Source organism: Gobius niger (assembly GCF_951799975.1).
Source record: "Gobius niger genome assembly, chromosome: 1".
In the NCBI taxonomy this organism is placed as follows: domain Eukaryota; kingdom Metazoa; phylum Chordata; class Actinopteri; order Gobiiformes; family Gobiidae; genus Gobius; species Gobius niger.
The window spans coordinates 51,809,402-51,826,910 of NC_136852.1; the positions used below are offsets into that span (position 1 = coordinate 51,809,402).

At 40.4% G+C, this 17,509-nt stretch overlaps 1 protein-coding gene across 1 annotated transcript; it reads left to right on the forward strand.

The window, feature by feature from the left end:
* The first annotated feature begins 1,775 nt into the window (after positions 1-1,775).
* Positions 1,776-6,855, forward strand: atad1a (ATPase family AAA domain containing 1a). Its single transcript, XM_079576642.1, has 10 exons — positions 1,776-1,897; positions 2,285-2,489; positions 2,655-2,753; positions 2,820-2,940; positions 3,203-3,403; positions 4,653-4,759; positions 5,013-5,102; positions 5,233-5,283; positions 5,398-5,573; positions 6,714-6,855. Exons 2-10 carry the CDS (start codon positions 2,316-2,318, stop codon positions 6,841-6,843), a joined length of 1,149 nt encoding a protein of 382 aa, XP_079432768.1. The 5' UTR covers positions 1,776-1,897; positions 2,285-2,315; the 3' UTR covers positions 6,844-6,855.
* The last annotated feature ends 10,654 nt before the right edge of the window (positions 6,856-17,509 follow it).

Consider the following 17,509-nt stretch of genomic DNA (forward strand, 5'->3'; position numbering starts at 1 on the left):
GGCATAGTAATCTCACAGTATATACAACATTATATGCAATCAAAATTGAACCTAAAAATAAAGAGTACCTTTGTAGTTACAAGAGAGTCAACCAGGGATGGTACAGCAGGTCATCCTATTGGATTTACATATGGTGTAAAGTGATAAAATGATATAAAGTGATAAAGTGATAAGTGATAGCAGTGCATAGATGCAGTAGATCTAAGTGCGGACATACCACATAGTACAATAGAGAAGATTACAGTCTGTACTGAGTTATTAGGTCTCTTTATTGTTCATGAGTCTGACGGCGGTGGGGAAAAAACAGTCAAGTGACGGGATTTATGGGTCTTGATAGACCGTAGCCTCCAGCCTGAGGGGACAGGGGTGAACAGTCCGTGTCCAGGGTGAGAAGGGTCAGCAGTGATCCGACCCACACGCCTCTGTGTCCTTCACTTCAGCCTCTGCGTGAGTGAGTGAGTGAGTGAGTGAGTGAGTGAGTGAGTGAGTGAGTGAGTGAGTGAGTGAGTGAGTGAGTGAGTGAGTGAGTGAGTGAGTGAGTGAGTGAGTGAGTGAGTGAGTGAGTGAGTGAGTGAGTGAGTGAGTGAGTCAGTCAGTCAGTCAGTCAGTCAGTCAGTCAGTCAGTCAGTGAGTGAGTCAGTGAGTCAGTGAGTCAGTGAGTCAGTGAGTCAGTAAGTCAGTGAGTGAGTCAGTGAGGACAACTGTGAGAAACATGTCAAACCTTGTCTTGTTTAAAGAGCAAGCCATAATTGGTATATGTTTGTTTATACTCATTTAAGTCGCATTTTGCAGCAAACCACAAAGACACCTCAAATGAAGCATATAAGTAGCAGGAAAATAAAGTGAGATGATGTGAGTGATTGACAAAAGACCGAATCCAGTAGAATGGCTTGATTAAATTCAATTAAATTCAAAAGACAAGTTGCTGTAGCTCAAACATTTTGAAGTGCCTACTGCCTCTGAAAACAATCTTCAAAAGTATATACTAGTAACAATTTCAAAGTAAATAGTTTCTACAGTTTTAAATATACCAACACAAACTCACAATTAACGATCCCTACGGCCTGTGTGATGTATTGCCCTGTGGAGAAGCCCATTAGTTACAACCTTATCTGTGAGCCTGCTGTTAAGGGGACTGAATTAGCCGTTATCAGACAGCCCTCGAAATGAGTGGAAAGCAAACACTGATCACATCTTTAGATCCAAGCCACCAACCAACCTCAGCTGCATGTGCTTCACTGTGCACCCTCATGCACATGCTTCAATCCAGTCCCAACGCAGGGTGATCAATGTATCCACTGTCAACACTAACGAGTGTTACATTTACACCAAATTGACCTATTTAAAGTAACACTAGTAGTGTGTTACCTCACTGCTCATAACTGTTTTCACTGATATAAAATAAAGAGAATTGGCATCTTCTTGCATGGACAGAGATTTGTTATTTTAAATGAAGTGCCTCCTCAATTACTCCTATTAAATCCACGTAAGAAAAGTGACATTGGCTTTTTTATTTTCTGTGAAGGAAAATATAGGACTTTATTGACCTCACTGTAGTAGCATTTCTAAATAGGCTAAATATTATTAATATATTAATATTAAATATTATTAAATCAATTGAGTTATAAACGTCTGCTTCCCTTTCGTAGTATTAACAGAGTTGCTGTCCATGGTGCTGAATGTTGTGTGGGGAAAAGAACGTAAATGCTCCCATCTAGCGGAACAAAACGTGAACTACATCACGCGCGCCATGTTTTGGAACTGAAAACGAATGACTTTTGTTCCTACCCGAGACACAAACAAAGGGGCACCGCCGATGCTAATGTTGAATTTGCATTGGATTCCGCCGTTTCGCTGTCCTTATTTTAAGTATTCTGTATTCATGTGACAAAGTGAAGTAAGTAATCAGATAGATGTCAGGAATATTTTGTGACTATTTTATTATAGTTAACTTTAGCGACTAGCGCTGATGTTAAGCTAGCTCTCACCTCGAACTGTGTCCATCAAACATTGCAGTGATGTTTTAATTGTTGTTTTGCATAGATATTTAGCATTTGTACAAGAAATAGCGAGCTCCCACCTGTGATATCTGTGACTGTCTTTACTTCTGATCTGAGTAATGACTGTTGTAGAAATGATGTAGGATTACAGAGGTCATGGGTAATTTTTACATTAGAGTATTTCCCCCCCAGATACAGCACTAATGGTAATCACAAATATTTGATTGTGGATTTGACAAGAATTCAAGGCTACAAATTATTCTAAGAAATGTTTCATTTTGTAGTTCCCCGTGACATAAATGGACTGACGCTGAGATGGTGCTGAAAGACCTTCCCAGAGAGGCCCTCCTGCGGCCCCTGACCCGAAGTGAGGTCCTGGGGATGCTGGTGAGGCTGACCATCTTTGGAGCTGCGACCTACTACAGCATCAAGTGGGTGGTCGAAGCTATGGATCCTACGCAGAAGCAAAAAAATCAAGCTAAGAAACGGGTAGGAAGATGTTTTTAAGGACAATACAGTGGGGAAAAAAAGTATTTGCCCAAAATCCAATACAATGTCTATGTGAAACTGACTAAATACTTTTGTTCCCCACTGTATATAGACTACATAGATGTTTGATGATGGTGACTTTTTGAATCTGTTTTTGCTTTACAGGCCGAGCAACTGATGAAAAGGATTGGCGTTGAGGGAGTCAGTTTAACAGAGTATGAGATGAACATTGCATCTCACCTTGTTGATCCGCACACGATGAAGGTAAAGCTTGTTAAATAGTGGACGACTTTGACCAACAGGTTTGTGAATTATTCTGTTTGCTCGCAGGTGACCTGGAGAGACATTGCAGGTCTGGATGACGTCATACATGAGCTGCAGGACACGGTGATTCTACCCTTTCAGAAGCGACACCTTCTGGCAGGGTCCAAACTCTTTCAACCTCCCAAAGGTAAAAGGTAGAAACATTTTAGATTCTAAAATGTTCCTGTGCGAACTGTAATAGCTGAATAAATAAATATAAAGTGACGTGTTGAAAATTAACCATTTCTTTTATTGTAAATTAAAGTTAGGTACAAGATAAGTCAACTATGATAAAAAATAGTTCATGTTTTTTTGCTTTTAAGTGACAGTTACACTTTAATGAGATGTACAGTGTTGTTGATTAATGTGCACTGTACTTATAGAATTTGTTTTTCTTTTTTTCTGTGCAGGTGTTTTGTTGTTTGGTCCTCCTGGTTGTGGGAAGACCATGATTGCGAAGGCCACAGCTCGGGCCTCTGGGTGTAAGTTTATAAACCTCCAGGCCTCCACTCTGACCGACATGTGGTACGGAGAGTCCCAGAAGCTGACCGCTGCTGTTTTCTCACTGGCTGTCAAAATCCAGCCCTGCATCATCTTTATCGATGAAATAGGTGAGTAGATCCAACAGGAAATCAATCTCAAATGATTTAATTTTGCACGTTAACCAAAATGCTAATAATGTGGACACTGATAGCAATTTAAAAATCAGCGTGTCAGCTCTTTGTGCGGCTGCAAAACTGCCACTTAGTTGATAAAGTTTCGGAAACACCTTTACACTATCCTTTTATACATTGTACCTACTATATTTAGTACGTTTATGTAATGTGCTATGTAACAATGTGTAATAACTTGTACCTATGGGTGAGACACATATTGGAATGATATGTATTTGTAGTTTGGTGTTACATAATGTAATAAGACATATTAAGACTCTAGCCCTAACCTTAAGCCCTAACCCGAAAGGTCTTATGTCGTCTTCCAAACTGGTGACAAAGCATTACAGCAGTGAGCCTGAAAAAAGCTAACTCAACACTGACTGAGCTCATTTATTCTGGTTCAGAAATGTGAACCAAATCGTCAGGAAAACTGCTCAGGATTATGAGAATAAAAATAAATGAATGAGAAGTATTGGTGATAGCCTACAACTATCTCATCAAGTGCTTGTAACAATAATAGGACACTACGCATATTTTTGTTTTGTTTTACCAGTGGATGTCAAGTGAAACAACTAAACTAGCATAGATCATCATCTGACTCGCAGAGCTACACTAGTGGTATGACAACCAAGCAATATACTAGGCTACATCTATGTTTTTGCATTGCACTTCAGTACCTCTTATTGAAAGAGGAGAAAAGTAATGTCTCTTATGCTTTACACGTTATCTATTGAATCATCTTGTAATCAAGACAAATTTGCCCGGTGCCCAAAGATTTGCAGCACCTACGGGATCATCGGTGCATAAATCCCAAATGACAAAATGAGCAAAGCAAAGTTGCTCTCGTTCAACCAGCTCGCCCTGCTGCTCGCTGCTGCGCGTTATGTACGACACTATGATTCAACATGACACGGTGAAAGTGTTGATCACGTGACTTTTCTTAAAATCATCGACCGAGGTGTCGCTTTCTGTGCTTGATACGTGTGTCGATACCTTGGCTCATTTAGCCCATCACTAGTATGTACTACATTGTGCTAAATGTGTTAGGTGCAGTGTAAAATAAAGTGTGACCAAACATCCTTTAGACTGAAGATTGACTTCAATTGAATCAAACCAAGTATTGGAGAAATCAGCTCAATGCTCCAGTATATTGTGTGTCTTTTCTTTTTTACCCACGCAAACACACTTTTTCTGTACATTGTAGAGTCGTTTTTAAGGAATCGCTCAAGTCTTGACCATGAGGCTACAGCCATGATGAAGGCCCAGTTCATGAGTCTATGGGATGGACTGGATACATCCACAACCACGCAGGTGCCAAGAGAAACAAGTGAAATAGACCCTTCTGATGGTACTCAATAAGTTGAGGGTTAAGTGTTAGTATGCCTCTCACTTCTGTAGTTGAAATAAATCCTAGCTTTGTTTGAATAAATATTTTAATCAGTTAGACACAGTGTAGTGTTGGGGGAGGGGAGGAGTTAGTTAACGGCTGAATCGATGCTTTTCACTCAATAGTTATTTTACAGGTGTCATACACATGCTGTATCATCATGGTTTATTTTCCCAGGTAATGGTGATGGGTGCAACAAACAGGCCGCAAGACATGGATCCCGCCATTCTTCGCAGGATGCCCACCACTTTCCATGTGGGACTGCCTGTAAGTTACACAAAGGCAGTTGTCTATAGGCAATACTTTTTTGACTGTTCACTTCTGTCTTGTCTTGTTTTCTTGTGTAATAGTTTGGTCATATTTTTAAATGCTATAAAAACCTGTGTTGTTTCTGTAGAATGTAAGACAGCGACAGGAGATCCTCCGGCTGATCTTAGCCGGGGAAAACGTAAGATTGTTTGTTTTCTTCCTATGTCTTTGTGGTCATATCCCGTTAAAATCACGCTCATCACTTTGGAACGATACTAATATTACTAATATTCACATTTCCAACTGCGTTTAGTTGAGCAATGCCATTAACCTGAAGGAAATAGCAGAGAAGACAGAGGGCTATTCGGGCAGTGACCTCCGGGAGCTGTGCCGGGACGCCGCCATGTACCGTGTCCGAGACTACGTCCGAAAGGAGCAGATGAGGCAGATTGCACAGCAGCTCCAGGATGAAGAGGAGGAGGAAGAGAAGTATGAGTCACACGAGACAAGAAAAGCACCCACAAAGATCACACTGTGTTCTTCAAAGTGCCGTACAGTGTGCTGACAACACAGTGAATATGGATCCTGCTTTACAAGAGTTCGTTTCAGTTTATTTTCTCCATCAATTTAGGGAGCGTGTAAGCCAACCAATTTTCTGTTGTTTGTGGCAGCTTACGCTTTATTTTCAGTGTGTGTTTATGGCACATAGAAGTTGGGTTGGAACTTTATAAAATGTTATTTTATACTGTATTTTTCGCTCCTTACTCTTTGCTGCAGTTTGGTCTGGTCAATTGCATAAAAGTGTATTTTCATTAAATAACTAAGAGCTGATTAAGCTGAAAGGTTTAAAAATATCTTTTGTAGATATTCAACTTCTCGAGCTGTTGCTAAGTGACTTGCAGCAAGGCATTGTTACACGAAGTAAGTATTTTTAACTCGCACCAGTAAAAGCAGTGGATGAACAGCAGAGCTTAAAGGTTTGGTGCCCATGAGCCCAGATTTTTATGGTTGTATTCATCAAGATTTAATTTTTATAATGGAGAGAAGGGGGGTAGAACTCAATTACTTATACTTAGGCACATTTTTGAGGAAACTGCACTTTTCAGTCTTGTTAGTAGGTCTTGCTTGTTATGTCTAGTTGTGTATTATTATTTAGTATCAATACTCTTCTAATCTAATTCCCCTCTATTTGTCAAAATATGTTTTTAATTGTTACCTTAAAGGCATGTTGGACGACCATACAGTTGCCATCAGTACAAAACAAGCAAAACAATTCTATTACTGCAGTGGGTAATCAGAGAATGGATCTGGATCTATAACCTGCTTAAATAAATCTCAAATTCTGCTGCCTTTAGTCACATCTCCATGGAGACGCATGTTAATGGTTAAATGGTTGTATTTCAGTTTTACTTTTTAGGCAAAATTCTACACGGCGTGGCTTTAACTCTGAAACTCGATTCATTCGAAAAATAGACAAAAAACCTCAAACGTGCACCTTAAGCTGCAAAATACGACTGGAACAGCTTCCCTTTGATAATAATGTTCAAAGAGTATTCAAATTCACCTTCTTTTTCATCTGAGAGGATTCCACTGGTGTTCTGCACTGATGTGATTTACCTGCTGTTTCAGACCTGTCAACGAGGGGCGCCTGAGGCCCGTCACTCAGCTCGACCTCCTCTTTGGACTGGACAAGATGAAAGAGTCCAAGCGCGCTACGGCCATCATGTCTCCGAGTGTCGCGGACGTGCCACTGGACTGATCACGCCCAAACCTATAAAGCCATGGCCGTTTCACACAAAGCCGCTCAGAATGAGGTGCTAATGAACAATGCAGGGTCTGTTGTTCAAATATAAATGCATGTGTTTGTTTCGAGGGATTGAGCAATACTTTTAAGATCTTGCAAATCCATTACATCATTTTCAGTATTTCAACTTTAATCCCCACACATTTTTAAAGTGTTAAAGTGTAGGGTTTGTGAATACGTCTGGCCAAGACCATCCTCAACATACTGTATACGTGTCTCTGCAGATTCTTCATTCATTCTACCGCAGTTGGTAGGTACGTTAAAAGCGTTACGCACATTGATCTGAAGTACCCTGTTATTTAAACTCATTTCCACTGTTACCTGTGCCACAGTTTTAGAACCACTTCGATTTCAACGGTTTTTTGGCTTCAAACAATGACTGTAACAGAAGGTCACAGAAATATTGGATCTCTCTTACCTAAACTAGTTTATGCTGATTCAACACAACTTGCAAGAAGGGAGTTTTAATAATAAGATTAATAATAGGTATTTGTGTTGTTTTAGAAGGTTTAAATGTGAAACTGCTGAAGAAAAAAAACCTCATGTACTGTACTGTATCAAAGTATTTAACCAGGAGCCAGTTGTTGCATTGTTTTTATTAGTGACTTGGTTTTGTGCCATTGTTTCTTCCTGAACTATATTTAAAGATTTTTTTATATAATTTTGTGTTTTAAATATTGCCGTCAGCGGTGGCAGCTTCAACACACAGGGCTGTGCCATTTTATTTTTATTTCGCTGAGGAGGAGTTGCAGAACACCGGTTTGATGGGCTGTCAGGCTGCAGTTTTGTGACGGGATGTTTTTGTTCCTTCTTCTTTGTTGAAAATGAAGAGACTCATTATTTGCCAGATGGCCAAAGAGGAACCACCAGCTTTCACCTCAGTCTGTCACATGTCCAAACCCTCATGACCTCATGGGGGCGCTGTAGCTGCACTGCTCTGTGCTGTGCAGGTGTTCTGTTCTCGATGAGCTCCCATTTGGCTTTTACAACATTAACACAGGAAATGAATTCAAGAGGCTGCATGCGAGACTGTGTCTGCCTTATTGGTTTATGTGGTAATTTTTCCACATCTGTGTCTCTTCATTAGAGCACCTCAGGTGACAGGGAAAGGTCAGACTGTTGCTAAGAAAACAAATAAGCGTCAGGAGCTCACTGTCGACTTCGATCCTTCTGAGAAACATGAGGCTCCTTGAGAGTAGAACATGTTCCTAAAATCTATAGCTTTATTAGATCAAAGGCAAGTCTGACCTCACACATCTGCATGAGAGGAACCACTTTGGCATTTGTCCCTGTTTGACACAAAAGACTCCCTTCCTGATCCACTGTCTGTCACTGCATCGAAAGACGGGACATTCTTGTGCCAGTCAGCATAAAGAAATACACGTCTGAATAAATGACACTGTATAAGATGTTCATGTGTTAATGTCCTTGTGCCCACTCTCTGTTACTGTTCTTCATTAAGGCACTTCTGTGTTTGCCCAATGAAGTGGAAACCATTCATAAAACTGAATTGGAAACCTGTAACAATGTATACTCTTCCTGTCTGTTGTCAATCAAATCTCTATTGTGAGTGATTTACTCTCATTTAAAGACAGTGGAGTTTTATGCCCAAAGACACAACAGCAGCCCGCACTTGTTTGGGAATTTAACCCCCATAACAAACCCTGACACTTCTGAAAGCAGATAGTGGATATGGGCTGCTTAGTGTGGACAGATGGAGTGGTGATATTTACAGTTCAGCCGGTAATGAGGCGAAGTCTGGAGTGTTTTGCCCTGAATTTCAGAAGAGGAAGCTTGTATGATCTTTGCAGCATTGATTACAGATTCATATTGATATTGATGGCTTATTCACGAGTTCACAGCCCTCTACACAAATCATGTCCCAGTAAATTACCCGGAGCATGCAATATACATTGGCTCCTCAAGAGACGACTCTAGGAAAAGCGCATGGTGTGCCTAATGTTAGTGGGAAAGCGCTTTATGAAATTATATATGAGACATTTAGCTTTCATGCTGAGAAGGAATTACGGAAACACAGTGGATTACAAAAATACTGCAAAATCGACATCTTTTACGATCTATGGAAATTAAAGCCTCTACCACGTCAATGTTTTGAGACCAATATGCCGGGCTAATTTGTATGTCTTTCTTTTGCTAGATGAGATGATATTCAAGTATTGTTTACCTGTAAGTGTATCTCCAGCAATGTGTTTATATCCAAGCGGTCAAGCAAAGCCTCAAGCCTCAGCTTTTGTTGCCATTACCCAATACTCTAAAACCATACAATACACAGCTAGAGCTGTGTGACACATGCCTTGTACTAATATTGTTTGCAGCACCATGTTTACATACATTATGTACTTTTGGACGGTAGCACCGTATTCTTTTCAAGTCTATGGCTTTCATTGTGAGGTATGGTTTAGAAGACACAAATACTCTTACTCTAGCTAATTACATTTTTAGATTATAAGCAAAGCCTACCATCCTCTACACTGAACTTTGAGCTCCCCTATTAGTAGGGTTCATTCACAACTTTTGGATACCATTTGAAGCACTTTTGACCATTGAAAGAATCAAAACATTTCTGTTTTTAAACTTTTTGCACCTGTACTGCAGTAAGAGACCTCCTGCATTACCGCAGACAGCTCTGGGTCAATGAGCGCGGTGGAGGAAGCTCTCTGCTCCTGCTGCACAGCTGGTTAGAGATGTCAAAGACTTCCTGTGGAGCGCAGGGCTTTTGTCACTCTCACCATCAGAGCAGAGCTGCACACCGGCTGTAATGGCCCTCAGCGGTGGCTGACAGTCTCCTAAAAGCTAAAAAGATCGAGCGGGCTGCAGCTCTGTGGGATGTATTGTACCCTGCTGATGATGCTTATAGGGACTTCGGAGTCAGCCTGGGTAACTCACACAAAGCATCGTTGCATAACCATCGGCCTAGTTGTGCAGGAAGTCAAATAGGATTCAATGAGTCCTGGAGAGGCTCAAAAAGGCCAAGTGGGTTTGTCCTTGTCAGATTTGTGTGAGATGAAGTTACTTTCATAGATTACAAACTTTATGGAACTGAATAGTTTGCATACTGTAATGCATGACATGGTTTGGACCATACGGGGATCAATGGTCCAGATTGGCAGCCATTACACTCGGATCACAGTATGTAAAGTCTGTGCCTACAAACAATAGCTTGGACCACTGTCTGTGAAGTGAATGAAAAACTGTACTTTGTGACGTGTTTTGCGTCAATCTGTAGAAAAAACACTGTACAAATACGTTTTCTTCCCTCAAATTAATTCAATCTGGCCACCCTGGCACGAAACATAAGCTGCGCTACTCATGTACAGTATATTAAGATGAATCATGGACAGCCCAGTACAGGACATCCAGTGATACCAAATGTTATGTTATTTTAATGATTGACAATGTATTCATTTAGTAATTGTAAGATTGCCTTTTTCAGGCTTCAGTCATGGAGACCCACTGACCCATTGACATGACCTACTAATAAGGATGCATTCCTTGCCAACTTTTATTTTAACAATTTTGTTTATTCACACACATTGATTTATTCCTCCAAACACCAATTAAATATGCTCAGACACACTCAGAAAAAAACACAATAATCACTTCTGTTTTACTACGTTTGAACCACACCACTTAAACTCATTACTCTTGGGCGTCTGGTGCCGAAGTGCTATAATGAAACAAAGCAGCACCAAAACATAAAGTAACCTCTAACTGCACAAGTAGACTTTGACAAATGTGCTTGGATGTAAGAAGCCTCCTCGTTGTGGCCTGTAATGATGTTTGTCCTGAAAAAGGCTTTCTGCATGTGATGAGCTGGCACAGGGCGTGTGGTGGAGACAGACAATCTCCCGGCCTCAGAGTTAGTCTGTCTGCCCACCTCCAGTCTGTGCAGAGGACCAGAGCCGACTGACTCATCCTCCTTAAACCAGCTTCTGTTTCTGTAGTAAAGTTACGAATGCACACATAAGAGAATTTATCTCGACCTTACCTTTCAATCTTAGAATTATGTTTTTAGCTACCTGCGGTTGTGAATGACATGTGGCCTTGTGTGACTATAAAACAAGCAAATACTTTCCAAATATGAGTCAATTCTTTATAGGGAGACAAGTCATCTGATGTTGTGTTGTTGCATCTTTATTAAAGCTGAATGGGAAAACGGATTACTAATTATTCACAAAGACGGCAACAGTGACTAAACTTAATACATGAATTACATCTAAACACTTACGTAAACATAAGACAATGTGAAATGTGGAAAAACGACCAATTTGTAATCCTTCAATCCCCCCAATTTATACGAGCTTTGGTTATTCTCATGTTTTCTTCCCCACAGCAGCCTCACACAACCAGACTACTATTTGAGGAGCTGCCTGGAGAAGGGCTGCCCTATTAGTTCATATAATTGGCATCTTCTATGGCGGTACCACACTCCCCTGCACCAAGAAGAGGTGTGAGCGCATGCTGCTGATGTGTTAAAACCGGGGTCACTTCTCAAGACTTAAAACTACTGCCGTTACAACCCCAGAAGTGTCCTGGGCTGAGGGCTTTTCAGTCGATTTTCGGTCAAGCGAGGGATGAAGTAATAGGCAATCGGAACAAGTACCACTCAAGGATGAGCTCTTAAGGATTCTGTAGATGTGTCTTTTCTTTTTATATTGAAGATGGATACATTATGGAGTGTGTCTGAGAGCCTGAAAGCTGGAGGCTAAATACAATGTCAGATCACAATGAGTTAAAAAAAAAAGATTGCGATTTGATGTTATATAATTGAATAGGATAAAGCCATTCATAACACAGGTTTTGCTGCTTTTCCTTGATGACAAAGAGCTCACACAAACAACCCTACTTGACTTCTACTCGCAGTGAGTATTGAATAGATTCATTTTACCAAACAGAATTTACAAATCCAACAAAACATTAACCACAACTTGAGCACCAACACAGAAATCTACACTTTTCCTCTTACAGCCATTTAAGTAGACTTTAGTTTCAAGTTTAAAGCAGTACTAAGTAACTATTTTACTTTAATGAATCCTTTTTATAGTCCTTCTGGGGGTAATACAAGTAGTGATGCGATGATTGGGGGTCTTGCATCTCCCTGGTGTCTCTAGCTAGAAAACCACAATTGCAACTTTTCCTGCCTCTGGGTCGCAGGCCCCAATACACACTAATGAAATCACGAAGAAGAAGCTAACGGGCTAACGGGCAAAGCTAACTGTGGGCTAGCGCCACTTAAAACAGTATTTACAGCCAAGTTTGAGTGAAAGAAATCATCTCCATTGTTTAATTGGATGAACAATATCCCTCTCTCCTTTTGTCTTTTCTCTCAGCATAGTATTTACTATCACAGACAATTAATGAGTAAAAAAACACAACATGCTATGACACCTGCAGTGGCGCTTATGGCCTCTAGGGGCATGAGTTACTTAACTATCATAAGACCTGATTTTGTGTGTAATAAGACCATAACCATATTTTATAGACCTAGCTTTACAATGTTTTTGTTGTATTCTAGTCTACATTATAGCCATTAATATGCTTTTATTATTTTAGAAATAATCTTCAACATCACTACATAACAAATTAAACATGGTTAGTAAACATTAACAGGCCAGCAGCATGTGTTTAATTATTATTATTATTAATTAGTCTAATTTTTGTCATGCAATGTATTAAAGTGTAACAAAGTAAAAATCTAAACAGGGTAAGGCTGGGTTCATACCTGGATGGAGGAATTATGAGGAAATAACAGGTTGCAGGGTGACTGGTGTATGAGGAGTTGTGCCGCCTATGTATGGTTAGTATGGGGGGTTTATTATGCATCAACTTATTACAGTTTTTTTAACCATGTTATAATGTTCTTCTCTCGTCAAAAACATACCTAGAGTTGAGTTTTGAGCCACTTGCGCATCTTTAAGGAGTAATCTTTGGATCTTCGCCAGTGCGTATTAAAGGAACAGGTCACCGTTTTTTTCATACTGAGATATGTTCTTACTTGAGCTTAGACAAATTGATACGTACTTGTCTTTGTGTGTGCGCTCAGTCACACAAAAATACCAAAGATGTTGTTAGCATTAAGCCTCTCCTCTTCTCCTCTATGGGGCCGAACGGGGGTGAAGTTAGACCAAGCTCTTGCACGTTTTCCCTGTTAAAGACTGTTATGTGAGTACTTACACAATACCTTCGACGTCCGCTTAGAAAACTGACATGTTTAATTTTGTGTAGCTATTCTTGGATTGTGTAACTACTCGTGTAACCATATATAAATAGGGAAAATGTGGAAGAGCTTCGTCGCTTCTAACTTCACCCCCGTTTGGCCCCATAGAGGAGAGGAGAGGCTAAACGCTAACAACATCTTTGGTCTTTTTGCGTGACTGAGGGCATACGTAAAGTCCAGACAGTTATGCATTAACTCGTCTACGTAAACTCATGCTAGAACATATCTCAGTATGAAAAATGGTGGCCTGTTCCTTTAACACTGCAGCGACAGCTCCCAAAAATCTCTTTCTGAGGTCCTGTGTATCCAGGAAATGCTTTCTGCACCTCAATCTCTTACTAACCATAATGGATTCACTACACACGAGAGTGTGGATCTTTTGTGGAGATCGCTTGGACAATCAGGAAGTGAAACGACTGGATATTGTGATTCAGCTGACACAGCATCTAACCCAAAAGTGTTAGGGCTGGGTACGGTTACATTTTTTTTCTATGCTGGTACTTTAACGATTGTTAGTTTACAACACTGATACCTGAACAACACTTGATACCTGTACTCAAATATTTGTCATCTAGAACCAGAAAACAGAATGATGTTTAAGTGTTCCATGAATAAAACTTTTATTTGAGCTGAAACAACCAAGTCAAAACTGTATCACAACTGTTCCAACTGCGCTGCACTATTTGCGTCCCCTTTCCGCTATATATAAGCCTGAGGCTTAATTATGAAAGTCTCTATAAGACACTGAACCAGGCCTGAAATAAACACAATCCCGTGATGCCTGTTTGCCGTGTCAAAAGTGCGGGTGGATGTTGCATTAGCTCTAAACGAGAGGACAAAAGCATGGCATGTGGCAAAGAGAGCGGAGATGGGATAATGATGGCTAATTAATCATTCGCCCAGGTCATGTGATCGGAGCAGCGCCCACACGGCAGCGGTGGCACTGAGTCATTTCCAGTTCTACTCGGGAAGAGGCTGAACAAAGTGAGACATCGCTTTCACAGCCAGACGTCTTTTATTAGCCGCTATCAGTGATGCAAATGCCAAGAAACGATTATTTATGCATGCCCAATCCCCTGATAATGAGCACAGGTTGGCAGGATGTGTGTTTAGGCCTCTCTAGTACATCTCTGCACTAACTCATTAAGGACATATAAGCTGTGGAACTGAAAGAGCACTTGGTGTTGAGTTCAGAGACGTTATGCTCAAAAGCCGAAATCACTTCTAGTTCGAACGTCTTCACTGTCATTATGATCACAGCTTGATATTGTGTGATAACATATGCATAACAAATGAGTGTATATTTCTCTTCAGTCTGAATGTAGACAAAGATTATTTAGCCGTAAGTGTAAGATCTTCCAAGGGGCTTCATCAGCAGCACAAATGATTTCGTTTTGGCAGCAGGCATAAAACCCCTAGTTGCTTTGCACTATAGTACCCCTCATTTTTCTTCTAAAAACTAACAAACCTTTATAGTCTAGTGAGTTTCAGCATCAACGGCCCCTGTTTACACTGATGACTGCTTGTTTCCTCCATTGAACTGCCCCTGCTGTGTCTCTGGCTCATTAGCTGGCGGTGTCCTTTATAGGCTTGGGGCAGAGGAGGCTGCTGTGCGTATGAGACTGTTTCTTCACTATCTTCTTTCACCTCTCACCTTTGGTTGTGGCTTATCTTGGATGCATTTTTTATTATGCCATCATGGGTCTCCGGGGGCTGCGGTCGTCCCAATGCTCCTGAAAGATTACCCCGTGGCATTGGTTTAAGGATGGGTCAAATGCAGAGGACACTTTTCCCCATGGAGACAATGAAACATGAAAAACATGAAAGGTTAATTGGCAGCACACCTTTCAGCAACATGATACTAATACAGTGCATGCAGTATTGTGGTGTATTACTCATCATTTTAATCTGATCACAAAAAAACAGTCTCAGTATTACTTACAATTTTAATATTGTTCAACACAAACACAAGACGTTTTGCATCCAACATCTCTGATCCAAAAACGTGTGTGCTCCTCCTCACTAGAAGCTGCTCTTTGAAATACTTTGTTAACCTATGTTAACCTATGAGTCCACAGGGACTCATCAAGATAGTGTTTTATACAGAGACAATAGTTGTGAGAACATTTATAACATCACTGAAAATAAATAAAGAAACCATGGTAATTAGATTTTGCAGCTCAGCTCAAGCAAAGATCTGTTCTTTACTCTGCTTCTGCTTCCTTCATCGGTATATACAACGTTTGGATGATTTTATTCCGAACCTATTTTGTTTCGCTTGATCGCTTTTGCCCTTGAAACAAACACAAACAAAGAACTAAATTAATTACCATTTCTTTTCTTGTTTTCTAAAGGCTTTTAGGGCTGCATGGCGGTGGCTTGACTTTTTGACGCACTGAAGTGCTTTATAAGAGCTGACAGTTTGACAGTGGCTGAATCCACACCTTCACCACCAAAGTAGCACCACTGAAGCACACAATAGAAGACCAGAAATAGCCTCTATAGGAGCGTTTTGTTAAATAGATATCCCAGACATGGCAACGTGAAGGGCTGTCTATAATAGCCTGTGAAAATAAAGGTAGCCTACTTTTTATAATAGTTTTGTGCTGTATTCAAGGCCGGTTTAGAATTCATCTTCACTGCAAGTAAAGGTGCAGGTAAATCAGACTCTACTCGCTCCAAAAGGAGTTCCTGAATCTCAGTGAGACTTACTGTACTAAAGGCCAAATAAATTAACACCCTACAAAAAGGGAGGACATCAGTCTTACACTAAAAGGTCATCTTGAAAATGTTTTTATATGCCATGTAGCTGATGTCTTGCTACAGTCAATTCAAAAACTGAAAAGTGGGAAGAAAAATAACTTTCCTTTTTGAACTCCTTTCATATATAACTGGACAACAATTAGAATACAAGTTCTGCATACTTTCCCCACTGTTGCTTTGTCACTCCATCCAACTCACAAACTTTCAAAGACTCCGCTGTGCTCTTTGATGACGGTTATTTAACCTTGATGAGTAATGCAGTGAAAGGGGCTTCACTTTTTTTTTTTGAAGTACTGTAGGTAGAGCAGATGAATATTCAGATAGTACTTGAAAGGGAAGTAGCCTATATGAGGCAGCTGAGAGGCTATATTTGGTTATGTATGATGAAGCTGTTGCTAATGTGTGGTTTCCGCCATTCGAAATGTTACCTCCTATTTGATGTGATTGGGAAACATGGAACGACATTACAATAACGAGGACCGAGAAGTTGATGGATTGACAGGTTTAATTACATAGGAAGATGGTAATTGCCGTACAAATGAGCTTAATTGTGCAGAAATGGCCATACAGGAAATAGTGCTGTAATGCCATTCTCTGGAGAGGTGATGTGTGTTCATTGTCAGTCAGGTAGGGATAAAATAGAGTGGCAGCATACTGACATGAGTGCCTGTTGAAGAGTCACACTGCTGTTTGTATACAGCAAACCCATACTGTTCTCATGATGAGCCCTAAAACCAAGTTAGTCAGAACAAGGGGTAACTGTTGAGGGTACCTAGACCTTGAACCAAAATCCCATTGTGAAAAGAAACCATCACTGACATGCAGACACTTCCCTTTGCCTTTATGTTTTAAGTTTCATGTTGCACGATTGAACCGAAAAGAGTTCGTTCTGATCTGATTCTATATGTTTGTAGTTTCTGTTTTCCACATTGTTCTGCTGAATGCTTTTGTACATCTATGCCCTGTTTTTGTAAGATTCGGTCTATCTTTTTTTTTGTCGATAATGGTCTTGAAGGAAACAGCTTTTGAAAAGTAAACAACAAGCTAAAGACATTTGACATTTCTTCTTCTGAAACACTGGAGAGGCACCAAGAGCCCTCCACACCTGCAGGTCTCACAAGAGGTGCTAAACAAAAAAGGGACAAATAAGGAGAAGATGGGGAAAGACTGTTGTGGAGCGGAGGGAGCTGCGCAGGAGGAAGCGGAAGGAGGAGATGACCAGTGCAGGACACCACGCTTTGAAACAGGGACAAACCCAGGAGGCGGTGCACCTTTTCAGAGGAGCACTGAAGGCAGTACTCCGGTTTCCAATACCTACAAAAAACATGCTGCATGTCAAGTTGGCCCAAAATGGCACACAATGACAAATAAAACACTTACTTACAGAATCAAAGACACACAAAAAAAAACACAGTTGCAGGAATCCAACCCAGGACTTTCTTACTGCGCTAACTGCTATCCACCGTTCACTGTAATGACCTCTAAACTAAACCTTCTTAAAATGTAAGTTATATTTCTTTTGTTTCCTTTTCAGATATGGTGATAAGAAAAGAATAAGAGTTGAAAATGTGATAAGAACTGTGATTAAAAAAAGGCCCCGGAGAGCATTTACGCTGCTGG

Excerpts from the sequence above, each read along its gene's own strand:
- atad1a (XM_079576642.1), top strand. The coding sequence starts at position 2,316 with ATGGTGCTGAAAGACCTTCCCAGAGAGGCCCTCCTGCGGCCCCTGACC. Across the intron at positions 4,760-5,012 it reads ATACATCCACAACCACGCAG|GTAATGGTGATGGGTGCAAC; the intron begins GTGCCAAGAGAA and ends TTATTTTCCCAG. Across the intron at positions 5,284-5,397 it reads TGATCTTAGCCGGGGAAAAC|TTGAGCAATGCCATTAACCT; the intron begins GTAAGATTGTTT and ends AACTGCGTTTAG.